Source organism: Pelodiscus sinensis, chromosome 12 (genome assembly GCF_052426305.1).
Source record: "Pelodiscus sinensis isolate ZL-2025 chromosome 12, ASM5242630v1, whole genome shotgun sequence".
NCBI classification, from domain to species: Eukaryota; Metazoa; Chordata; order Testudines; family Trionychidae; genus Pelodiscus; species Pelodiscus sinensis.
The window spans coordinates 31,151,272-31,177,370 of NC_143063.1; the positions used below are offsets into that span (position 1 = coordinate 31,151,272).

General features: G+C 42.7%; 1 protein-coding gene across 1 annotated transcript in view; it reads left to right on the forward strand.

The window, feature by feature from the left end:
• The first annotated feature begins 4,207 nt into the window (after nucleotides 1-4,207).
• The window catches only part of GPI (glucose-6-phosphate isomerase), a 28,395-nt gene continuing 6,503 nt past the window's right edge, over nucleotides 4,208-26,099 (forward strand). The window contains exons 1-12 of the mRNA XM_075940083.2: nucleotides 4,208-4,386; nucleotides 9,679-9,769; nucleotides 11,277-11,345; nucleotides 14,217-14,336; nucleotides 16,594-16,677; nucleotides 16,769-16,915; nucleotides 18,877-18,948; nucleotides 20,574-20,618; nucleotides 21,882-21,935; nucleotides 23,611-23,671; nucleotides 24,844-24,887; nucleotides 25,813-25,965. Coding sequence (XP_075796198.1) covers nucleotides 4,268-4,386; nucleotides 9,679-9,769; nucleotides 11,277-11,345; nucleotides 14,217-14,336; nucleotides 16,594-16,677; nucleotides 16,769-16,915; nucleotides 18,877-18,948; nucleotides 20,574-20,618; nucleotides 21,882-21,935; nucleotides 23,611-23,671; nucleotides 24,844-24,887; nucleotides 25,813-25,965 — 1,059 coding nt within the window. The 5' untranslated portion in view covers nucleotides 4,208-4,267. The remainder of the gene's footprint in view (nucleotides 4,387-9,678; nucleotides 9,770-11,276; nucleotides 11,346-14,216; nucleotides 14,337-16,593; nucleotides 16,678-16,768; nucleotides 16,916-18,876; nucleotides 18,949-20,573; nucleotides 20,619-21,881; nucleotides 21,936-23,610; nucleotides 23,672-24,843; nucleotides 24,888-25,812; nucleotides 25,966-26,099) is intronic.

Here is a 26,099-nt window from a genome sequence, read left to right on the forward strand (position 1 = left end):
AGGCTTTTCCGACATTTAGTCCATCTACATGAGGCCAAATATTGGGGAAAACCCCTCTTTCGGAATATCCCTTCTTCCTCGTGAAATGAGGTTTACAAAACGCGTCCTCTTTTCTGAAAAAAAATGTTGGAAAAGTGGACACATTCCTTGGACGAATCAGAGCTTTAAGTTCTGTAGTCTAGATGTACCCTGAGTGTGCTAATAATGGAGCTTTGTAAATGAGTGTGAATAGTGAAGTCAAAAGCATTGATCAGTAACTGGATTACAGTTTGGCTGTCCCCCTCTACAATATAAATCTGGTGTAGTTGCCCTGTTATAATAGCCTTTAATGCACAAACTGTAACAGAAATGAACAACTAATAAGCTCTGCAACTATTGAGCTTAGTCACTAATGTTGGGATATAGTTTCATGAGCCAAGTTAGGAGCAGGTATGTGGGGGTTGGCACAGACACACCACAGAAAACAACATAATTTCTTGGGAATAAAGTCCCTCGTTCACCCTCAAATACAATTGGTCTCCTCAGCACCCTGACATCAATTCCTCAAAAAAAGTGGTGGTGGTGGAGGTGGGGGCAAAGGAGGCAATTGCCTTAGGACTCAGCCATTCAAAGGGGCGCAGCGCATCCAGCTGCTGCCACTGTTGCTGCAGCAGCGGCTCGGCTGGAGCTCCAAGCCCCTTTGAACTGCCACAGGAATGCCAGAGTATCACTTTCCATGGCTTTGAGGGCTGAGGGACACAGCTTTGCTGAGGTCTGGGCAGCGCTAAGGGCTGACTACACTCAGTCCCATCCCTTCTGCCTTCAGCCTTGCCCCTTCCAGGGTGAGCCACTTGCCACCTTCACCCAGGGTCCACAATGGCTTTTGGCCCTGCTGCCTGGCATCATGCACCTTCAATCATTTCCTACCTTTTTATTTATCAATTTGCCTCTGTCGTTCACTAAGTTTTGCAGGAGTGAATGGTAGCCTTTTTGGTTCACATACTCACTTTCCTTTTTGGTAGGCAAACTATTGAGATATGGGTGCCATGAGAGCTGTCCTTATCCATATACAGAATACGCAGTTGCAAAGGGTACCTGAAGATTTCTGGCACCACGGGGTCTTAATATCCACCCAGGTCCTGCCTCTTCCTATCTCTGTTCTGTGACTCTGCTTCCTCCAGAGAGGATCTAGTTAACGTAAAAGTGAAAAAGCCTGACAGACCTGTTAACAGAATCAGGGAAAGTGGCCATTTAACAGGCATTTCCTACCCTTATCAGTTTCTGAATTTACTGTATTAGCAGGACTGTATTACCCAATAGGCAGACTAAGCACGTGCTTAGGGCACCAGCAAAGCAGAGACACCAAAAAAAAAAAAAGAGAGATTTTATGGTATAGTATTGTTTTTATTTTGAATTACATATGGGGGGGGCACCATAATCTTTTCAGTGTTTAGGACCTCTAACGGTCTTAATCTGGCCCTGGTTATTAGTCTACAGGATTGTTTAAATTTTGTTTTAAAAATATTCCATTAGTGTGTTGCTGAAGATTATAAAATCACATCTCTAAAAAATGCCCCCCCTCCAGATGCCATCAGGCATAGGGACACCAATTTAATAGTACTGTGTAGGTTCCCATAAATTCTAAGTACGCCTCAGGTGTCATTGCCCTGCATAGATGGGAAACCCATTCTCTCAGATCCAACCATTTTTTATGGAAGTTTTCTTCTGGCAACCGTGCATGGGTAGATGACAGTGCTAAATGACTCACAATGGCATCTGCTTGTGGAGAAAGACATCTCCATAACCTGTTGATAGATAAGAGGAGTACTGGCCTTTTCTGAACATCCCAGCATTCAATGACCAAAGAGTTAAACTCAGGTAGCTAAGAGATGTTGGCAGGGATCCAGGAAAGCCAAGGGTGCGGGGAGAGGGTAAGATGTTGAGATTTGAAATGAAAGAGGTCCTGCTGGCTTTTTCTTCTTTCTGCGAGTTTTAAACCAGGAGATGGGGGAACAAGATGAATTGAACCAGGCAGAACTACCATACCTAGAAAGAATGCTGGGTGCGCGCGCACGCACGCACACACACATACACTCTCTCTTTCCTTTAAGCCAGGATGGGGAACCTTTTTTGTGTTGAGGTTGCTGACCCACAGATCGGGGGGAGGAGGGCTGGAGTGCTAGCATTGGCTCCTCAATGCTGGGGGAGGCCCTAAGCCTCACCAACCCAGGAGCTGCATCTGGCCCCTGGGCGTTAAGTTCCCCACCCCTGGGCTGTATCCCAGAGTTGGAATTTCTTTGTGTTTTAAAACTGTTTGTTTCTCAGTTGCTTTAAAACACCTAGCAGTATGCTTTATCAAGTACATCTTTTTGTTTTCTGAATAATATCTCCTTTTTTAAGGCGCTGATTGGATTCTTGTGTCCTGAAAGGTAATAGAAGGTCTACGTATGCATGTCTAAGACTAAGAGGTCAGCTATCAGAGATTGCAGTCTGTTTTCTCTTTTTTCCAAGCTATTGTGGTAAAAGAGGTTGGGGGGTATCCTTCTGGAAGAAGTGCAAGTGTTTTCTTCCTGGGTTCAAGAAGAAAAGAGGGGGTTGTTTTACTTGGGCTACATCTACACTGCACCTCTCTTGGGCAAAAGCCTATGCAAATGAAGCGTGGATTTGCATATTGCCGCACTTCATTTGCATAATTAATTAGGGCCCATTTTTGCACAAGAGGCTTTTGCTCAAAAAGGAGCTGTGTAGATAGGTCCTTTTTGTGCAAAAATACTCTATTGTGTAAGAACCATTCTTCCTTGTTTTTTCAGGAAGAACGGCTCTTTTGCAAGAGGGGGTTTTTGTGCAAAAAGGACCCGTCTACACAGCTGCTTTTTGCACAAAAGCCTCTTGTGCAAAAACAGGCCCTAATTAATTATGCAAATGAAGTGCAGCAATATGCTAACCCACGCTTCATTTGCATAGGCTTTTGTGCAAGAGAGGTGCAGTGTAGACGTAGCATTGGTGGTGGCAACTACTTCCCAAAGCTAGGGAGTCTGTGATCCTGAGGAGCTTTTAATCAGAAACCTACAGACTGAGGCAAGGTATTTTTAAGATCTCTTGCAAGTCCCAGAGTGAGAAACAGCTTTGACACCTGTATAGTGGCTGGAAATGCACATAAAGGAACTTTGGCACATGCTTATGGTGGGGGGCTTCAGAGATGAGGCCAAATCTGAAGTATTGTGTCCAGTTCTGGGCCCCCCCACTACAATAAGGATGTGGATGCATTAGAAAGGGTCTAGCGGAGGGCAACCAAAATGATTAGGGGGCTGGAGCATATGACCTATGAGGAGAGGCTGAGGGAGTTGGAGCTGTTTAGTCTGCAGAAGCAAAGAGTAAGGGGGATTTGATAGCAGCCTTCAACTTCCTGAAGGGAGGTTCCAAAGAGGATGGAGAAAGGCTGTTCTCAGTAGTGACAGATGGCAGAACAAGGAGCAATGGTCTCAAGTTGTGGTGGGAGAGGTCCAGGTTGGCTATTAGGAAAAACTATTTCACTAGGAGGGTACTGAAGCACTGGAATAGGTTACCTAGGGAAGTAGTGGAGTCTCCATCCCTAGAGGTGTTTAAGTCTGGGCTTGACAAAGCCCTGGCCGTTGATTTAGATGGGGTTGGTCCTGTCTAAAGCAGGGGGCTGGACTTGACCTCCTGAGGTCTCTTCCAGCTCTATGTTTCTATAATTCTATGATTTCTGAGGCTTGCTGGGTTTTTTGGAATACTTTATTTAGCAATTAACGGCAACCCTTAATTTGTATTGCGGCTGCATCCAAAGATCTCAGCCCAAAGGAAGGTCCAACCCTGCCAGGTCCTGTACAAATAGCTCAGTCTCTCCCCCGCAGGGCTAAGTCTATTTTACAAGACGGGAGGAGGGCGGGGAGGCGACGCCTTGCAGTCACGGTATGAAGATCACAGAGCCTGCAGGGTAGTTTGCTTCCCAGCGCAAGCTGCACCCGTAGGCCAGGAGCTCATGGCCACCCATGGGTGGGCGGGATCCTACCTGCGGGGCTGTTAAGGAGAGTGAGTGGGATGTGACCCAGCGGAGCCGGCCCCGTGCAAACCCCCCAGGCCAGGCAGATCATGGGCTGGGGTTCGGGCCCCTCCACAAGCCAAACACGCGTGAAAGCGGCGCCCAGGCCGGGCGCTGCTCGTCAAGGGGCCGGGGCGGGGCCGGCGCTGGAGGGGCGGGCCTGCCGTTATAAAGGTCTGATCCGGGCGCCTGTTCTGCCCGCCGCATCGCCGCTCTGCCAGCACCATGGCCCTGTCCAGCGACCCCGCCTTCAGGAAGCTCGCCGAGTGGCACAAGGCGAACGCCGCCAGGCTCGTCCTGAGGCAGCTCTTCGAGGCCGACAAGGACCGATTCCAGGCATTCAGGTCAGCCCGCGGGGCGCCCCCCCGGGCAGCGGGGACGGGGCGGCTGCAGGGGCCTTCCCGCCCCACCTGTCCCCCCCCCCCCCCCCCGCGGGTAGCGCCGCGCGCTCAGCCTCTTGCCCCAGGAGCTGCCATCTGCCCGAGCAGGGCCGCAAGGGCGCGAAAGCCGTGCAGGGCGGAGAGCGGTCCCCCCCCCCCCCCAGTGGGGGCTGCCGTGCGGGGGGGGCCCTACTGCAGCGACTCCCCCGCCCCCCAAGCCGGCTGCCCGCCTGCCCTTGACTCATCCTTGCGGCACGGTACGTGCCGGGAAGCACGGCGGGGAGAGGGGCATTGTGGGTCCGGCGTGTCCCGGCTTCCCCCTCAGCGCGCTGAGTCATGGCGAGCCCCACGGCAAGAGGGCCCGGCCCGGCCCCCAGAGCCGCGGGGTGCCCGGCTGTCAGCAGCGGCGCCTTGGCTCCCCGCATGGTTACTCAAAGCCCATTGCCACAGCGCTAGTGGCTTGTGACACAGGAAGGGGAAGCACAAGGCGAGGCGCAGGGTTTAACGCTGCTCGCCCTCTGTCAAATGGAGCCGAGATTAGCCTGGCTGGCTGGCGGGGTGATTACAACGGATTTATTGTCGGGCGTGCGTGCGTGCGTGTGTGTGTGTGTGTGTGTCCGACCCTGAGCGTTCAGCCTTCTAGTATACAGATCGTCAGTGTCCTGACCCTCCTCGCTGGGGTGGGATCATCTTAAAAAGGGACTCTACAAGGCATTTTATGAGCTGCCTAAGCATTTTTAAAAGTGTTGAAGACCAAGTTGTCTATTACTCCACATTAATGTCCAAGAAGCGCTTTCTTGCATGCCAACACCCTCCATGCTGATGAAAGAATAGATTTTTTTTTTTTGTTTAAATGTTCATCGTGTAATAATTGTTCTTATGATCCTGGTAACAAGATTGTGCTACCTTGTATTTTAAAACAATATACCTATTTCTTTGTAGCAGAGACATGAAACAACATTCTGATTTACAAGGTTTTCCTGTCTCTAATACTGAATTTGATACAGACTGAATTTGATAGCTTTTTTTTGGGGGGGGGGAGAGGGGGAGAAGAGAGGAGGCAGAGAAGTCTAGAGGTGTGACTAGTTCTACAACCTTAAAGTCTAGAATGCTGATTATTTTGTTCTTTTTGCATGCCTATAAGAACACAATGTCAGTGTTCTTGTTGCATTCATCAATGCATTACACTCTCCCTTGCCATACACCTGCAAATGCTTTACACAATGTCACATGTATTTGTGATTATTTTTTAAATGCATGAGTCTTTTGACAAATGCTGAGCAGTTAATCCATCACTTGAATTACATTTGACTGCTCCTTGAAATCCAAACTTTGCACCATGACAGAGGGAGCTCATTTCAGAAGTGTGGACTGTCTTCTAAGAATACCTTACCATTAATCATAAATACGTGGAGATTTCAGCACAGGACTACTTGTTTTTAAGTTACAGAGTAATAGAGCTACCCCTCTGAGTGAGTGAGTATACACACACACACTTACTCACACTCACACGCTCTCTCTTATAGTATATGCTACTTACAGCTTGCCCAGTTAGGAAAGGCTTGTACAAAATGCACTTTTACTTAGGACTACCCTTGAATGGTGCTCTCAAACTTGAGTTGATGCAAAGTGTAATTTCTAGGCTAGATTACAAAGACCTAAATTACTGTAGTAAGGTCTGGGACACAGAGAGCCTCTAGGCTTGCTATTGGGGGAGAAAAGCATTAGATAGGAATTTGAGTAATGATGGATTCAAGGTTGCAAATTGCTGGAAAGGGTTACATTGCTTAAGTGTCCATGTGGCTTACGTGACAAGTCTGTTTCCACCTGAGTAGCACCATCTAACAGGTGCCGCATTGCAGAATGTGCATTGTAGCAGAACATTATTGATAGGGTTTTTAGGTTTCTTTTTAATTTTGTGTGACTCTAAGGATTTTTAAAATAGAACTACATTGTACTCCTCCATACTCCAGATGATGTGTGGATAGTAGTTAGATTTGTTGTGATAGCCAGTAGCAGCTACAATGAACAGATCTTCTCTTAACTAGAAAGTAAGCTGGGAAGCTGTTTTTCTTCATCTGAACAATCTTTGATCTAGTCATTCATAATTGTTTCTTTTTCTCCATTTTTAGTAAGTAATATTTTTTGTCTTGGGATACTTAGTTTTGTATGTTTAAGGTTGATTTCTCCCTCCCCCCATGAATAAATAAAATTTCTGTAAGACCATGGAGCCCAAGTTTCAAGAATGTAAGTGCTAACTCCTTTGTGCTAAATTATAGTTTGGGATTGTTTTGTAGAATTTATCTAAACTATGAACATGTTAATATACAAAAGGGCATGATATTTCATTAATAAAGTAAGTTCGAACTTTTGATTAAGGGATTTAGTATCCATTTAAAAATGTGATAAACATAATGTAGCTTCTTAAAAGAATTGTCTGAACTTCATTTTTATGCTGCTTTTAACTAAGTCTGTTTAGAAACAGTTAAAATTGCACAAATCCCTTATGTGGCTGTAGTTAAATGTTACATGTTGTAAAAGGTACTTATACAAGTATAGCAAGCTTTATCTGTATCCATGTGCTTATAGCAAGCTATATTGGTATAAAGGTGCTTATACCAGTATAACTTCATCCATATGAGGTGTTTATCTAAAAGTGCAAAGACATTAGTCAGACTAGGAGCAGCTGTAGCAACCGCCAAAGCAGGGACCTTTCAGACATGCAGAGAACGTCCTACAATTTTAACTAGACCTTCTTTGCTCTGTGCTGACTGGATGTTTTTGCTACCATTCTCCCTTGATTGCATCACCTCAGCTTACTCTGCACCTGCCTCTTACACTTTCCACCTTCCCTGCCTTCCTCACCCCACTACCCTTTAATGTTTCTTTTCCCTTCACTTTTATTTTCATTTAGCTGATCCAGTCTAACACTCTTCCCCCAATTAAAATAAAATGTGCAACTAATGACACTTGCTGCCATCACATTGTTCATTCTACTTCAATTGTAGACTTTTTCCACACTCAGTTTGTCAACTTACACTATAAGCTTTTTGGAGCAGGGCTGTCTTACTATGTTTATACAATGCCTAGCACGGTGAGGGTCCCCTTCTTTGCTGGCCCTTATGCACTACTGTAGTAAACATAGTTTCACCTTTGGTTCTGAGAGCTGGTGTGATGCACTGGTAAGAGACTGTCCAGTTGCAGGTGAGGTTCTGTGTGCTGCCAGCACTCTGGATGGCACAGCCACATATGTTTGCTTCAATTCTGGTGCTCCAGTGGCTGGGTAGCAGATGACTACACTCCCATCCCATGCTGCATTTGAAGTGAAAAAGACACTGTAGTAGTCTTTCTGCTTTTGATCTCTTTGATGGTACCCCTTACAGTCCCTAAAATGCTTTGCCTTTTCTACCTCTTCTCACTTAAATCTATCCAGAAATTTTAGTTCTGCTTGGTTTAGAGCAGTGATCTCAACCTTTTTAAGCACAAAAAGATCACTTTTTTACTTTAAATGCAATCCAGGATCTTCCTCAAACCCAAATACTCTTGCTCTACCTCCTTTTTGCCCCTTCTCCAAGGCCCTGCCCCTGCTCACTCCATCCTCCCTTCCTCCCTATCCTTCCTCCCTTTGATCAGGCAGGGGCAGACGGTTGGCATGCAGGCTCTGGTCTTGGGTTAAAGGGTATGGCTACACTGCCGCATTTTTATTCCCTGATTCTTCTGTAGGAAATGGTTTTCCAACACTGACTGGGCCAAATGTCAGGGAAAAAACCTTCTTTCGGAAGCCCCCTTATTCCTCGGAGAATACAGGGGTGGCCGAAAGAGCATGTTTCCACTTCTGGTTTTTTTTTAGTGGAAGAACAAACACGTCCCTGGATGCAGAAGAGTTTTCCTGGGATCTCTGGTATCCTGGGGAAAAAGCCCTGCAGTCTAGCTGTAACCTCACTAGGTTGACAGGAGGTGTGGGCTTGGGAGTGGGAATGAGGGATTTGGGTGTAGGAAAAAGTTGGGAAGTGCAAGCTCTGGGAGGGAATTTGGATGCAGGAGGAGATGAAGGGGATGCTGGCTCGGAGAGGAGGCTCCAGGCTGAAGAGTATTGGGCTCAGTTGTAGGGTTGGGGTACTGAGCAAGCCACAGGCTTGTGAATGTGATGGTGCATGACTTTGGGTTGGGGTATGTGAGGGGCTCAGGGCTGGGAATAGGAAGGGCTCAGGACACAGATTTGTGGTGTGTGGATGGTGCAGAAGTGTTGTGGCAGAAGACTGGGGATGTAGGGGTGCACGAGTTTGGGGATGAGAGGCTCAGGACAGGGGGTTCCAGTGTATGATAGGTTCTGATTTGGAGAGTGGTACAGGAGTCTTATGGTTCTGTGGCCAGATAGGAGCTTGGTCCCAATTAGGGGTTTGTTGGCCAGGCTTCGTTTTTAAATAAAATATTATGTCAAGCACAAAGTTTCAGCGTTGTCTTTATTTATGAGAAGGGCAAGGACCCTGTTTTGAGTTAGTCAGACTTACAAAAAAGTCAGTTGGGGCCACACAAGTGAGATGCAAAAAAACTCCTCCAAAAGCCACCCAAGCCTCACTAATGTGGCCTCAACTGTGCTGGTGGGAACAGGGGACATGGTACTGGGGAAGGGTGCTTGGGACCGGGATGGGGTGCCAGTGGAGGCAGGGGACAGGGTGCTAGTGGATGCTGCAGCAAGGAACGGAGTGTTGGTGGGGTCAGGGAACAGGGAATCCCTGGCACTTGCTGCCTCTGAGGACTCCTCTTCACCTACCCCTCTCCATCCTCCCTACTGGGGAAGCACAGCCTAGCGCATGCCTGCTCTGGGGGCAACTCCTCCCTCCCCTGCAGGGGAAGCTCGTCCCAGCATGCGCTGCCTCCAGGGACTCCTATGGCTCCCCCTCTCCCCCCCTTCCCCCCAGTCCCTGTCATGCCACAGTCCTGGGTCTGGTACCTTGCCGACTGTTTGGGGGAGGGGGAGCAGCCAGCACACTTCCTGAAACCCTGGAAGTGGCGTGCAGCTGCGGGACTTCCGTCCACCCTTCAAGAAGCCAGTGCTACCTCCATTGTCACTGGAGGTAGGCAATGGGGCTTCTTGGGGGTGGGAAGAAATGGGGGGGCGAATGCCTCAACAGACTGGTCAGACCTCTCTGATCGACCAGTCGATTGCGATCAACCGGTTGGTGACCATGGACTTAGATGCTTAAACAGTAGCTCTTTAGGAATATGCAGTTAACAAACCATTTCTGTTGGCAGTGTGACACTGAATACCGATCATGGGGATATCTTGGTGGATTATTCGAAGAACCTTGTTACAGAAGAAGTCATGAAGATGCTGATAGGACTGGTAATTCTTTACATTCACCTCGATCTAATAAAAATGAAAAGTTGTAGAAAAATGTAGCGCCAACTCAGATGGTTCTAACACTGGACATTAACGTCCAGTTCATCAAGGCAATTTGAGTGCCTACTGAAAACCTAAATACTTTTGAGAGATTGGCTGAAGTTCTCTTCCATCTTAACAAGGAGTTGGTAAGCACTGAGCCCATGAATCTTGCAGACAATGATAGGGCTGTTTTTCACTGCTGTGTCTTCTGTTCAAGGCAGAGTGACCCTGTCAAGAGCTTTTCTAACAAAGCCTTTTCATTTGGCCATGAGCTCCACCTCCCTACCCACCTCAGGAACCTTTTAGCTGTGCAGCTGAGCCACCGGTCTAAGATAATACCAGTGAGGTCTGCATTAACATAAGATAGGACTCCTCATAAAGTTGATAAAGGGAAGGTTATGTCACAAAACATGTCCCTGTCTGTGGCGCAATGGCAGAGGGCTCCTCTATGCTAGCTGGCTCAAACCACCATCACAGCCCCAATCTGTGTCTACAATGCTAACATTCACTATATAACACTGGGCCATTCTCATCTAGGGTTTATCGAACCAAAAATGTTTCTCTTGTCAATCGCATGTTTTTAAAGATAAATACATGTCTCTTAACAGCAGTTCCCAACCTTTTTTTATACTGTGGACCAGCAAACCCATTCACAAACTTGTGGTGAACTGGTATCATTTTATTTTCATAATCTTTATGCAAATAAAGTTTGTGAATGGGTTTGCCAGTTCATGGTATAAAAAACCCTCACCCCCAGAACCACCCAGTGCCAGCCGTAATCCCTAGAGCTCCCACTGCCCTCCCAGTGTCAGCCCCTTGTCTCCGGAGCCTCCAGTGCCTCCTTCATCTGTCTTAACTGCCTCCAGCCACCAGCTGAGCACTGTTCCCCAGGTCACAGCTGCTCAAGGCTTCCATGCCATGCCATGCTGGACTCTGCATTGCCCTCCCTCCATGCAGCAAATGGCACTTCTGCGGCTGGGAGGAGATCCTGCCTCTGACAGCTGCTGGTTGGCTGCTAGTACTTCTAAGCATGATGCATCAGACACAACTGAGTAGACAGGGATGATAAATCTGGACATCATTAAACTGAGTACTAGTAGAAATTTGGGTGAGCAGTAAAAAATTACTTTCACTCAGTTTTTTCTGTTGACTAAAATAAATAGGCTATTGATTGATGTTGAAAGATGAAACTGAGTAACTTTAGAAAGTGGAGATTTTGTCACTTTGCCTATACCACCCTCTCCGCTGCCCCCATATGTGAACATCCTTTAACTGGTCTCATTTAAAATAGGAAAACCAACTCTTACAGTTGTAAACTACTGAGTCATAGCAGCTGATAGAACTTTTGTTGTGATAGGCCTGCATTGGAAAGGCAATGATTTTTTTCCATAAGACAAACTGGCTCTGTGGGAGGCGCTAGCATTTTCTGCCTTTAAGTGAATTATCTGTTTTTTTTTACCCTTCTCAGGCGAAGTCAAGAGGTGTTGAAAATGCTAGGGAGCAAATGTTCACTGGAGAGAAGATCAACTTCACTGAGGTAAGGTTATTTCTTTGTGTGGCTCTGTCTTCTAGGTCAGTGGCTCTCAACCTTTCCATACTGCTATACCCTTTCAGGAGTCTGATTTGTCATACATATCCCCAAATTATACCTCACTTAGAAACTACAGGCTTAACAAATTGAGACCTAATACAGAAGAGTCACAGAACACTATTGCTGAAAAATTGTTTGCTTTCCCACTTTTCCTATACAATTGTGAACTAAATGAGTTGGAATATCAATATTTATTTGCATTTTAGTGTGTGGTATATGGAACAGTATAAACTAGTCATTGATGGTATGACATTTTAGTTGGTACTGACTTTGCTAGTGCTTTTTATGTTGCCTGTTGTAAAAACTAGATCAGTCTAGATGAGTTGATGTACCCCCCCCCCCCCCCAAGACCTCTGCTTACCCTCATGATACACACCCCTCTGAGAACTACTGACCTAGGTTCTGCATATTTATGCAGAAGGGATGTGGGGCTAGAAATTACTACTATATGATTACTACAGGGCATTGAAATATTAAATGTGGTGATAGTGATTTATTTCCTTGCTCATGTACATCACACCATATGCGCACAGGCTCTATGGGGAAGACAAAACAAGCAAGTTATATCAGTGGCAAATGAGGTTTGGTGGAGAACTGGAGGCCCACCTTATTTACTTACTGAGCCCAAAGCTGTTGGAAGTGGAGGAAAATGGGCCAAGAGTTGATTCCTACTCTAGCTCAGTTGTGAAGGTATTCTACTAGAGAGGGAGATGGACCAACTGATGAGTTACAGAGCTCATATCCAACATGGGGCAGAGTATGACATGCAAGGTGGAACTTCTTTTGCCTCTGCTTAAGATGAATTCTGGTGAAGCTTACCAAATGGCTTACAAGAAGGTCTACTAAAAACTTTGTTGGTACTTCTGCCCTGTGCTATTGGGGATACTTATCAGTGGCAGTTATAAACCCAGTTTTTTGGAAACTAGCCACCACTAGCATATCTTGATTACTTTCACATCTAGAAAAGAGTCTCGTATCCAGATGTGCCCTTAGAGCACATTATTGCTCAGTTGGTGATGTGTGCTGTATAGGGCTTCAGTGGCATTAGATAAAACAAATTAAATAGCTATTCCATCTCCATTTTAAAAGACAATCCAGACTTTTTTTTCTACAGTGTAGCTCAACCAAGAGGGCTACCTGAAATATTAAAGGTCTTTTCGTGTTGTAGAGGTTTTCTGATGGAACTTTATTATTTGCTTAGTTTTTATTCACTATGGATGCATCTACACAGCATTGTAGGTCAAAATAAGATACTCAGTATGAGCTATGTGGATCTTATTTTGATACTTCAAAGTAGTTTATTTTGAAAGTTGGCACAGTCTACACAGCACTTATTTTGAAACAAATTGCTACTCCGAAATGTCCTTTACTCCTTGTGAAATGAGGTTTACAGGGATGTTGGAATAGCAAACCTGTTATATTTTGAAATAACAGGCATGCTCAAAAGATGCAGAGTAGCACTGCAGTGTAGACTTAGGCTATGTGAACTTGTAGAGTTGCTACTTAAATCCTTTGCTTTGAAGAGATCATCAGTTGCATTATGTTTTGCTTGAGAGTATTGAGCATTTGTGCAGGTTTTCATGTCCTGATAAAAAGTAGCATTAGAAAGGCAGTACCTCTCCCTTTTTGTGTTAATCATTTGCATATAAAAGGACACAAGTAAGATGTCTTATCTGGAGACCAAAAAAAATAAACAATTTTAATACAAGTGCTTAAAACTTCCTTGGCTAGAATATCTACAGACCATTTTAAAACCTAAATCTTCAGAAAGCTGAAGTCTGTTTGAACTAGGGATGTAAAAGGGTAGTTAAATAGTTGACTATCCGATAAGCCTAGGACTTGAAGTGCATTGACTACTTGTATTTTCCCCCTCCCATTGCTGCCATTTTGAGAGAGCTAATTGCCGTGCTAGTGTATTTATTTACTGGTGCTGTGGCCACAGTGGGCTTTCCATGGCTCCCCTTGGCTGCAAACTGTACACCAGAGCCAATGGGAGCTGCAGAACTCTGTGGCTGGGGTGCTGGTAAATACACCAGTGTGGCCAGTTAGCAGCTTTCTCAAAGTGGTTTCATGGGACCACTTTGAGAAACTAGTCTAGATGAAGATTCAAATTCTTGCTTCTAATGTGAGCTGGTGGTGCAGGGCCTCTGAGTTCAGGGCACTAACCTAGAATTCTAATATAGCACACGAATATTTGGGGCCCTTTGCTCATAGCAATGGAATAGAAAACATGCTTATTACATGATTGATACTTACTACCTATGTTTATTTATCTTTTCCTGTTCATTGGAGGGTCTGTTACTGCTGCAGTCATTGCAAAACTGCTGCAGTCATTGCAAAACTGCTAAAGTTCATACAGATAGGAGTTGATCATAAAACTATCTACAGACTTCAGGATTGAAATTAGTTCAGCAGAAGTTAATCTTACTGCATAAGTATGAATTGCCAAAATATTAGAATTGTTTATCAAAAGATAAGTTTAAACTACACTTTCAAATTCATCACCTCACTACAATCTAATGTTTGCCTAATGTTCATACTATTCTAAAATGTCTTTAGACAGTTTCCACCAAGTGTGTCAAATTTGTTTAGGTGCTTGTATAACACAGTGAGCATGTTAGATTGAGAGAGATGCAGGCTACTGGTCTTGGAAGACTTTCAAGTTAATAATCTCCTAGATCCTTAGATGGCAAGTATCACAGCCTTTCAAAATAATAAAGTATACTGCTGCCTCCTGCAGTAGTTGTGTATCTACACTGCCAAACTGTCTCAGTTAACATTTTATGGTGTTTCTCCCATGTCTTTGTCTTGTTTCAGAATCGGGCCGTGCTTCATATTGCACTGAGGAATTGCTCCAATGTTCCTATATTAGTGGATGGCAAAGATGTAGTCCCAGAAGTTAACAAAGTGTTAGACAAGATGAAGCACTTCTGTCAGGTAAGTCCATAGTTAATTGCTGTTAAACCTGTGTAAGTTACATAACACTGTTGCCTCTAAGATGGACCTCTAGCACAAAACTAGTCTGAATGAAGAACTGTAGTAGCTTGCATAAACAAAACTGATCCATATCTGTACCTGCCTGTCAGGAATGGTTAATTTTTCTGAATGAAATTTTTTTTAATGGAAAAAACCTTCTGAATTGAAATGCATGCTTTTTTTGGTTTACAATAATGAACAGGAGGGAATAACATAACTTGAGTTTAGAACATATGGGCACTAATGACAGTTAGGCACCAAGCACCTAATGACTTCCCCTCTCCTTACTAATTTCATAATCACTTGGTAATATCTCATTTCCTGTAGAAATGTTTGTCTAAAGGAACTTCCCTCTTGGTTATTTCCGAACATCAGTGCAGTCAGGAGGCTCCTAGGTTACTTGTCACTTGACAGGCTCTGACAGTTCTACAGAGTATTGTAGAAGAGGGGTGTTGGATTGTTTCCATGATCTACTCTGTAATCATGTAGTCATTATCTTGAAATCTTTGAGTCTTGAATAAGGTATATGTAAGAGTCAACTCTGTTTGCAGCTTAGCAGTGTGGGAATTCTTTGGTCTGCTCTCAGCTAGTCTAAATACTTCACCTTCTGCTCTCAAATCATAAATGACTATTGTTTCTGGGTTAGTACAACACAACCTTTAAAATGTAGGCATCTGTCAATTCACTTTTGTAGTGAACAAGGACAGTTGGCTAGGAATAAATATGGAGAACTAAGTCGGCATTGGCTTAAGATATGGTTGAATTTCATTTGCCTGAATGCCAAAATTGGATGTCTGAGGGCTGATCAGATACACTATACTGTATATCTTAAACCTGCCAATATATAAGGAACATGCCAGTGAGGTACAGAAATGGTAATGAGGTACAACTTTACTCCTGAGGCTCAGTGTAAATCCTGTATAGATGGTAGTGATCTAAAGTAGCTATTGCTTGATGACTACAGGGTGGCCTATATTAAGAGTTTGGAGTAAATCCAGTTCCTAATGGAGAAGTGCCCAAACCAAAATAACTGACACTAATTGGCACCTTTTGTTGGCAGCCTCAGCCTACAGTTAAGAACTAAATGGACTCTTGAAGCTCTATACAGTCTTTTATCCCTTAGAAGTTCTCTCTTGATCAGGATTCGAATGTACTGGTGCTATAGCATGGGGAAGCTTCTACTGCTATCTGTTCTATACCTTTATTTGGCAAGTCAAGACTTCAATCTTCAGTGCTAGCATTTGGGCTTTTTGCATATGGACCAGGGCCCTTGTCTGAGTGACCAAAATGTTTAAACATTCTAATCTTCCCTGTGTTGGTAGAAAATAATAATTAGATATAGGCTAAATCAAGCATCCTTGAAGGCTAAAAATGTGGTTTTGTAACATGATTTTAAGAGGCCAGGAAGAGTGATTTTATTTTTAAGTACTCTGTAGCTAAGATTGCTAAAAATTGTTACATAACTGTGTACAGCTTTTATTTTTTTAAATTTTCAGTAGCTGGCAGGCCAACAACAATAGAGCTGAAGCACAGAATTTATTTAGACCAATGTACAATGGAAAACCTACTTATTTTAATTAGAGGCCCAGTGCAGAACTTCAGAGCCAAATACATCTGAATCTTAAGTTTAAATGCAGACCAGAATTTAATGGGTCAGACCATCTCTTGGTATCGCATAGATTTTGAATTTGTTTCACGCTTGTTCCTTCTCCAGTATTCAAATATTCTATATAGCATTGTAATTGTAATTGCCATGATAGAACAGAGGAAGGGTTACCTGGATCTTGTATTCTGTTCTTGTAAATGTAGGCACCTGTATGCATATGAAGTATTTTGGCTGTGGTATGAGGTGATCACTAGCCTATATGAAGTTTAACATCGGTCACGTCTCTACAGCAAGGGCCCTATTTGATCTTGTGAAAAATATGTGCAGCTCCAGTTGGATTTGAGTAAGGGGAATAGGTGCATATTTAAACACTTACCTTTGCCTTTTATGTCAGTATATTTGTATCCACAATGATCAAGTCTTTTAATAACACCAAAGAAATTAGTTTTAGCTTATTGACTTAACTTTTTAGAAGTGCATTGTTAGGTTCTTAAATATTTAAAGGAGAATCTCATAGAAGCATTTGTGAAATTACTCTACTCTGTACTTGATGTTGTAATTTGATCATTATAACTTAGTTTGTGTGTATTCATTGGTGTATTTTAACTGCAGAAAGTTCGTAGTGGAGAATGGAAGGGCTACACGGGAAAGGCAATTACTGATGTGGTCAATATTGGGATTGGTGGCTCAGATTTGGTAAGCTCTCTGGTACTGACTTCTGAATAACATTTGTGACTATTTTTGTGCTGCATAGGGGTTATGACTTAACTATATTGATGCTTTCCAGGGCCCCGTTATGGTGACTGAAGCCCTGAAACCATATTCCAAGGGAGGCCCTCGTGTCTGGTTTGTATCCAACATTGATGGTACTCACATAGCCAAAACCCTAGCTGAGCTTAACCCTGAGACAACACTCTTCATCATTGCATCTAAGGTATAGCACATATTAACACTAGCAGGTGTGTGTATGTATGTGACAATGTATACGCATTGCTGCCGGGGAGGTATAGTTTGGATATTGACTAACATGACAGCTAGGGTGTCTTTTTTTTGTTTTTCTTCTCTTCTTCCCCCCCTCTTCCCCCCATCACTAGAATACATTGCCTAGGTAGGTTGTGGAACCTGATTAATGGTTAAGAGCAGGTTAGTCAAGGCAAATAATATTTAGTCCTGCCTTGAGTGTAAAGTATTAGATTAGACGACCTCTTGAGGTCTCTTTCAGTCCTATCATTCTGTGAAATGATTAATTTCTCTAGATGTTCAATGTAGTTTGTGACCAGAAACAATACTGAGTCAGACCCACAGAGTCTTGTCTCCTTGTGTTTATATCCCATAGATGGAATTTGTGATGCTATGTAGTCATTTCTTTAAAATTCAATATCCGGATGAGTGTGTTTTTCCCCATATCTGATGCACTTTCCTTTCAAATAGGAAAGTGCATCAGATATCTTAACACAAAGTACAGTACATCAGTAAGATCTTAGTTAACTATTCTGTAGCTATTCTATATAGCCCCAAAGAGCCACACCACCATTGTTTTAAGGTCTGTACCAACATAAAATTGACAAGTTTGTGCCCTAAAGAACTGTTAAATATCTCCTTTCCCCTACAGTAGGTACTGTAGAAGCAAAGTCTCTTTACTTACAAATTGATAAAGTATTATGCTGGCATATCGTACAATTTCAGTTTTATTCTGTCTAGAACAGCTATTATAGTAAACTTGTAATACTCTTTGAGGTTGGCTTGCCTTAATTCACAAATTCAATGAATGGAAGGGTCTGGTCTTTACTTAGTATTTCCTAAAGAGAAATACAAACTGAAACATGCAGCTTCTGTCTTGCCCAAGGAATTTGATGGAAACAAACTTCATAGTTATATGATTGAAGTCTTCATTTTCTACAGCACTGCAGAACCTATTTAGTTTTGAAGGAGCAGTCCCTAAAGTTACCATGTGTGTAATACTGACTGTGCTTTGCTTGTAGTGTTCGTTATCTCATCTTGGCAGTAACATAAACTAGCAACTAATATATGAAGTGAGAGGGAAACTTAAAAATGACCACTGGCATTGTTTTATGAGTAATTGAGTTCAGTCTTTTATGGTTCAAAGACTCAAAATATTGCTAGATTGAAAGAGTAACAGTTCATTTTATTTACCAGACTGTAGTTAGATAATTGGATATATTTGGAAGGGGATGAATGGTATCTTTTCTCCCCCTGAACAAATGTGTGTTCTATAGCGAAATAATTTTGGTGCTAGATGGGAGTAGAATGAATGTAATATTCATCCTTAAAGCTGAAATTGTGATGGTTGAGTAAATCTGAATGGCTGAAGATGATCCTAGAAGAATTGCACAGCTGACCTTATTTGCACACTTCATTAAAGAAAACATTTTCCCTACTTTATCAGCAAAAGAAGTTATGGCAAAAGTCTTGCCAGAAATGAAGTAGAATAGAGTGTTCCAAATGGGAATGAAAACAAATAGCGTTAACAATCTGTGGTTGTTCCCGTTTCTTTTGAAAAGTCACCACTAGTCTGAGAGTGGAAATTCTAGTCCAAACTGCCTATACCTCCCTTCAGATATCAATTATGAGCTAAAACTGATTTTCCTGTCCCCTCTTCCCTCCCCTCAAATCTGAATACTCCTTGAATCTTCAGACCAATGTTAATGTGAAATTAGGTGATAAATATGCACCTAGAAATACTAACTTGAATGTCTCTCTGTAGGCACAGTGGGTGTACTCTTCTTGAAATTATATTGCTGCTGTCCAGTGTATAAATTTAGGATTACTCTGCTGTGTCTATCTGGAATAACGTGGTGATTTGGTAGCCTAAACTTGTTTTGCATTCCTTAAACATAATGCTGACTTAAGTTATTTTTTTTTTCCACCGGGCAGACTTTCACCACCCAAGAAACTATTACCAATGCAGAAACTGCCCGAGAGTGGCTGCTTCTTTCTGCTAATGAAGTAAGTGCAATATGCTTAAGTTAAAAGTTCTAAGAGCTTTGGTGCAGAATCAGCAGCTGCTCAAACACCTACTGTACAAGTTAGCAAATGTTGGATCTGCCACATTAAACTAAAATCCATTACCACTGATTGCATATCTGATCTTAATTAGTGATGATGCCACAGACAGTTGTTTCAGTTGCACCTAAAATCCTTTGTATAAAAGTATTTTAATAGATTGTAGCCTGTGTATCACAACCACATTTAAGTCTACCAGACTTGTGAGGTGGAGAACACTTAAGGTGCTAGTCTACATAGCAGGCCTGCACAACATATGGCCCGAGGGCTGCATGTGGCCCGCAGGGGCTCACTGCATGGCCTGTGACAACTACTGGTGGCACAGCCCCATCCGATCTGCCGGCTGGGCAGAAGAGCGGCGCGCCGCCGGGGAGGGGGAAGTGTGGTGATTCTCGCTGCTGGGCTGCCTGCGTGCAGCCCCGGCGCAAGGAGGCAGGGCCCGAGCCAGAGGGTGGGCCACTGGCAGACGCCAGGATGCTGGCGTGACATCATGATGTCCTGGCCAGTGACCGCCAGATTAAAAAAGATAGAAGCCAGGTAGGGGAGTGGAAGTGGCTTGTGCTGAGGGAGGCGGGGGGCAGGTCAGGAGAAAGAGGAAGACACCAAGGGGCAGGGTGAAAGAGAAACAAATGCCAAGGGGCTAAGTGGCTCAACAAAAAATTTTTACCTGTGTGTTTGGTACTTGTGGCCTGCAGCTGTATTCTTTGGAGTAATATGGCCCTCATCACTTTCTGAGTTGTGCAGCCTGCTATATAGAATAGCCTGCAAGTACTTGCCAAGGCATTCCATCTACACCTTCAACTATAACTGTAGTTTTGAAATTTCAGATATTTGCTGCAGCACTGTAAATAGAGGTCTTCAGTTTGTACTCTGGCATCTCACTCTTTCCCTTGCCATTCTACCACTCTCACTTTTAAATGCAAGTCCTTGCTGCTTTAGTTAAAACTATCTCGGATTCACCCCACTAGGTTGACTATTCATGTTATCAATATCTGGGTTTTAGAATATTTATCATGTAAAATATTTTTATAGCTGCATCTTCCTATATCAAATACTTAACCTGAATCTCTGAGTGAGGGGCTGAATTTCATATCTGTCACGTGGTGGTGAGCCATCAGAGAACCAAGGCAAAGCTCTGTTCTCCAGTGAACTTGAGGATAGCCAGGAGTATCTCTAACATAATATCAAACAGACTGAGGCTGTGCCAAAACTTGGTTCAGCAAGGTTTGATACAGACAGACCTGGTCAGCATTTTGTCCTGAAGGCTGAGTGGGCTGCTCCAGCATATTTGCTATAGACAGACCTAAACTATCTTTGATATTTTGCCTTCAGTTGGGTCAACAGACATGCTGCTGAATTTTACTATATCTGTATTCATGATAATGTCCAAGTCAAAGACAATGCAAATGCATCTGAATAGCAACAGTCAATGTTATCTTAATGCCATCTGTAGCAAATATCAAGAGTCATGATTGTAGCATGTATAAATGAGCTTTGTGGCTGATCAGCAATGAAAATCTTAGCAGAATTCTGTTTAACAAATTTTATATTTTATTTTTGTATTAAAGCCTTCTGCTGTGGCCAAGCATTTTGTTGCATTGTCTACCAATGGTGTAAGTATAACACTATATAACATGCTATAGGTTCTAAAAAAGGACTTAGTTAAAATCTAGTAATGTATGGAAATGTGGTGGTGGTGGTATAAAACAATCCCCCATGCTTTCAAGATCATCTTGCTGATGAAAAGAGATCCTTCTCTCTGTTTCTTATGTAAGGGTACGTCTACACAGCAGGGCTCAACTCAAAATAAGCTATGTAAATTGAGTTACGTCCATTGCAGAGCTCATTCTGAAATTGTGAGCCTCTACACAGCACTTACTTCAAAGTAGAGCACTCTTCCTCCGACTTCCCTTACTCCTTGTACAATGAGTGTTACAGGAGTTGGAGTAAGAAGTCATCCAGCTTGACAGTATTTCAGCATTATTTCAAAATAACTGCCTGCTATGTAGACATGGACTAAGAGAATAATATCCCGGTAGTTGATTATGGGGAAAATCCAGTTCCCAAAGGACTATCAGATAATTATCTAGCATAGAAAGTATTGCCCAGAGATCTTTTATATGTTTGTGGGTTTTTTTATTTTAGATCAGACTTGTAAAAAATCTGATTTGCAGATCAAATGACGGCCACATTCTTAACAAAGAGTACATCTTCTAGCTTAAATAGTCAGGTACTCTTGGGTGGAAAAGTCTTGGGCCTAAGGGGATTTTAAGCACCGTTTGGTTAAGTTCTGCAATGATGAAAGTAAGTCATTACATGTAAGTAGTGTCTCACATGCCCCAAATGCCAGTGTGTGTGCAGTGAAAATTTGCATTCTTAAAGGGGTTGTAATGCAGGAATTAGTAAGACCTATAATAAGATGAGGTCTGCATTTACCACAAAGCCCTTCTGCAAGTTGGTTTAAACTTCCTTTCTCTCATCCCATTCCTCCATTTTGTTCCTGCTGTGTGTAAGCTATTCATTTTGCACAATACTGCCACTTGCATTCATTACACTACTTATAGTTATAAATTTTCTGATCAATTTACTCCACTAAATTTAAACTACTTGTCTTGGGACCACTGACAGATGGTATATTGACCAGGAGGAATGCAAGATCAATCATGGCTTATTTTCCAGTGGAGGCTTTAAATTTCAATCCAGAGTTAGGAAGATGAAGTTAGGAAGATGTGCATGGAGGAGGGTGTACTTCAGTTATATTGGGAATACTATCTTTAAGCACACTAACTTTAGCTATATAAGCATCCTCAAGTTGCTGTTTGTCATCTGTGTTCTCTAACGTGAATGTACTCATCCATTTTATTTTTTTATTCTAGCCTAAAGTTAAAGACTTTGGAATTGACACTGAGAATATGTTTGAATTTTGGGATGTAAGTAAATGTTTAATCCTTAGCACCCAAGTGCTAGTTTTTCTGCTTCAGAAAAGCCAAATTAAAAGGTCAATATCCTGTCAAAAAGTGGAGGTACTAAAATAAACCACTACTGCTTTAAGGCAATAAAGTTAGGATTCTTCTAATGTAACATCAAATTGAAGGAACATGTCAAACTAGTAAAATAAATTTAGTTTAATGCCTATCAAAGGTCAGAAGAGGAGCTTTCTGTATACAGTGCTGTCTAGACAGCTGTTGAGTAACAGGAGATAGCTCATGGCTCCCAGTGTAGGTCTTACAAGTAGTTATTATAAGCCATGACATTTGACTGTTGCACTGTACTGTATATAATTTAGATCAGTAAAGGTCAAATATCAAAAACCAGAATCTGATATAGTAAAGACCCAAACTTTTATAAGTACAGTGAACCTTAATCTCAGACCTTGTGGGAAATTAATTTCTGAACTATGCTGGAAAACAGACATTTGTTTATTACATGCCTGACAGAACTTAAAATCAAACTTTAAATATGCTGTTGAACCTATGACAGCTGTTAACTTTCAGGTGGGTTTAAGTCCTTTAACAAGGAATCTTAAACTTTCTATCCTAGCTAGCCTTTTAGTGTTTTGTGACCTACTGCCTCTCCTAGTTGCAGTGCCTTTGCATTGCCATAGTTGACACAAGCAATTTTCTTACAAGCACAAATAATATTTGACACAAGACTGCAGATAGGCATATTTAGCTGCCTTTAATACAGGTTCAGAGTTGGGAGTGAGGTGGAAGCTAATCCTGTGATCTGCCACAAGCTTTGATGTCATTGACTGACAGTCTCCAAACACATGCTGTTGCCTCCAAATGGATGCACATACAACATTCAAAGTATGGTTTGCTGAGACTCTCTAGAAAGATTTTTAAGGAATGGCCTTCTTTCACTTTAGATATATTAAGATTTTATTAAAGAAGTGCCTTTCTTCCCCCCTACAGATACAACAGCACTGATGCCCATAAATAGGCCATGGACAGAGCCCCACATTTCCAAAATGCGATTCTGTAAAAATGACATGGAACTATATTTTGGTTTTAACACAAAGGAGCTTATTCTGGAACTCCTAGGCTGCGTCTACACTGGCCCCTTTACCGAAAGGGGCATGCTAATTTTAAACTTCGTAATAGGGAAATCCGCGGGGGATTTAAATATCCCCCGCGGGATTTAAATACTTTGAAGTAGGAATAAGAGATCCTCCGGAATAGGGCTTTATTCCGGAGGATCGGGCCAGTCTAGACGCTCTTTTCCAGCTTTTCTACAAGCCGGAAAAAAGCGGCAGACAACTTTATTTAAATCCCCTGCGGATTTCCCATATTACGAAGTTTAAAATTAGCATGCCCCTTTTGGAAAAGGGGCCAGTGTAGACGCAGCCCTAAAGTATAGCTGCCTTATGGCTCTGTTACACTAAACCCATTCCCAGAGATGGTCTGGCTTGTGTAGTTGGGTGTGCAGAACTAGGAAGTACATGATCTCCATCCTGTAGTAAAATGCTTGTGTTCTGAAGTGAAAAAAGAGTGTTAGCTCTAAAGAGTGCAGTATGAGAGGAGTTACTAAAACTTTTTGCAATTGTTAAAACATAGAATTCCACATGTAAAGATACTGCAATCTAAAACAATCTCTTATTTACAGTGGGTTGGTGGCCGCTACTCATTGTGGTCAGCCATTGGTCTCTCCATTGCTCTGCATGTTGGTATGTATCCATGTTCTATAAAATAGTCGACATAGCTTGCATGATCAGTGGTGGGATTTAGTACATTCCATGTGTGTAAAATTATGGATATTTGCAGATCAGATATTTGCCGGGGGAGGAGACACCAATGGTGGTGTTCTATCTAAATTCTAATCACACTAGATAGCTGTTCCTGCTAAAATGATCCACAGCGAAATAGATACTGTTTCTTTAAATAGTCTACTGAAATCCAAACTTCTGAAACTGCACCCACAAATTTGCCATGGATTAAAATGGCCAGCCATATACTTTGGCCATTTGCATGGTCAAATATTTTTCTTTTGTACAAAATCAGTCATCTTCAATTTATTTTCTAAAAACTAAAATGTCCTGGACATGGAGACTATTGAGTACTGGGTGTTGCAGTATGTGAAATACTCTGTTGCTGTGTAAAAAAATAAATAAATGGATTTCTTCTATTTTTAAATAAGCGGTTGATGGACCACTCAGGCAAGCAAAAGGGTACAGTACTTCCTAAATCTGCTTTCAGATAAATGTTGCTAGAATACTGATTCAGCTGCATTATTAGCTCTTTGCATAGAACTGCTTTTGCAGATTACTGAACCAAGTTACTGCTTTCATTGCCTGCTCAAATTGCTCCCCCTTCAGAGTTTTAAACTGAAGAGGGACAGATTTATCAATTCTATAGTGTATCTGGGGGTGATTAGGATGCCAGTTTCAGTGGGTACTGATGAGTGATGTTGGTTAGCCATAATGATAGGACTGTGGTGATTTCTCTAGTTTATATAAAGTTCCTTTTTTTTTTCACACCTGTGGTGAATGGTCTCAGTAACTCAGACTGATCAGAAAGCTATTCCTTAGTCATTCAGATGCTATCTTTGTATGCTTTCCTTTGACAGAATAAGTAACGTATGACTTTCAGGCTAAGGTTTTGAAGTATAAAAAACTTACTAAATTGAGTTCTGAAATTTTAAAGCCCAGACTTATTTAAAATTAGGTACATCCCCACCTGTGGGGCACAGAGCAGAAGTTACAAAATGTAGGAGAAATGCAGTTTTCCAATTCAATTTCACTAACAGGAAACTTTTTTGTACACGAATCTCTAGGTTGAGTTGAGACTTTAAGCTAAGGAAACTTGTAACCTATGACAGTTAACTTTTTTTTTTGGTTAGGTTTTGACAACTTTGAGAAACTTCTTGAAGGAGCCCATTGGATGGTAAATATGCTAGCTCTTGTTAAATATAGTGTATCTATTTAATGTGGTACAGTGTTGCTATTAAGACTACTGGTAAAGATAAACTTTTAAAGCTCAGCTGGAGAAAACTACTTGTCTTCCCTAAGTCCCTTACTGCAGTGGTTCCCAACCTTTTTTATGCTGGGGAGACTGGCAAACCCATTCACAAATTTTTTTTTTTTAAGACTGGTAACATTTGCATATTCATTATGTAAATAAAAATATATAGATATGCAAAAGCCCCAACCCAGCCCCTTGCTCCCTAGTGTGTAACACCCTTTGATCACCCCCCACACTCGTATGCCCCATACCCTTTGACCCTTTAATCTCTAATCCCTACAGGCCATGCCAACACCCTCTTGTTTTGTGACCCCACCATGCCCTCATCCAACGTCCCTTTGCCCCCACCCTCTCAAGAATGAGGCTGCTCCACTAGGGATCATGACTGTTATGGCAGGTCCCCTGTCTGCGCGGCAGTTGGTGGCGCATGAGCTCCCTTCTCTTGTGCTCCCTCCCTCCCAAAGTGCTTTGGTTGATGGAGCCTTGTCTGGGCCGCTATTACTGAGGAGAGAGGGAGGTGCCTCCTGTTCTGCCACCTCCTGCCAGGTCTCTGCCACCACAGCTGCCAGAGCTGAGCCACCATGAACAGCCGGCTTGAGCTCTGGAAGCCGCAGCAGCCTGTGGGCTGGTGGATGGGAACTGCCGCCTTACTGTTTCCACTGCTTTGAAAATATTTTCTGTTGGCGCTCACCTCTTATTCCCAATCTCAGATTGAAAAGTTACCATAAAAATCAATGTGGGGAGACAGTTGTACCCCCAAACTCAGAATCTGATCTCTTATTCAAGGAAGTAAATTTTTTTGGTCACACTAGTTTTCTTTCTCTCTCATCTCTTTGCTAACTAAAAGGATAAGCACTTCCGCACTGCTCCACTGGAAAAGAATGTGCCAGTTTTGCTAGCCATGCTGGGTGTCTGGTATATAAACATTTATGGCTGTGAAACCCATGCACTCCTGCCATATGACCAATATATGCACCGTTTCGCTGCTTACTTCCAGCAGGTAAGGCTCGTCTTGCACAGAAGACTAAGTCTGTGCCTCCAATGCATCTGATGAAGTGGTTTTTAATCATAGAAGCTTATACACAAATAAATCTGTCCCTCTTTAAGGTGCCACAGGACCCCTCATTGTTTTTG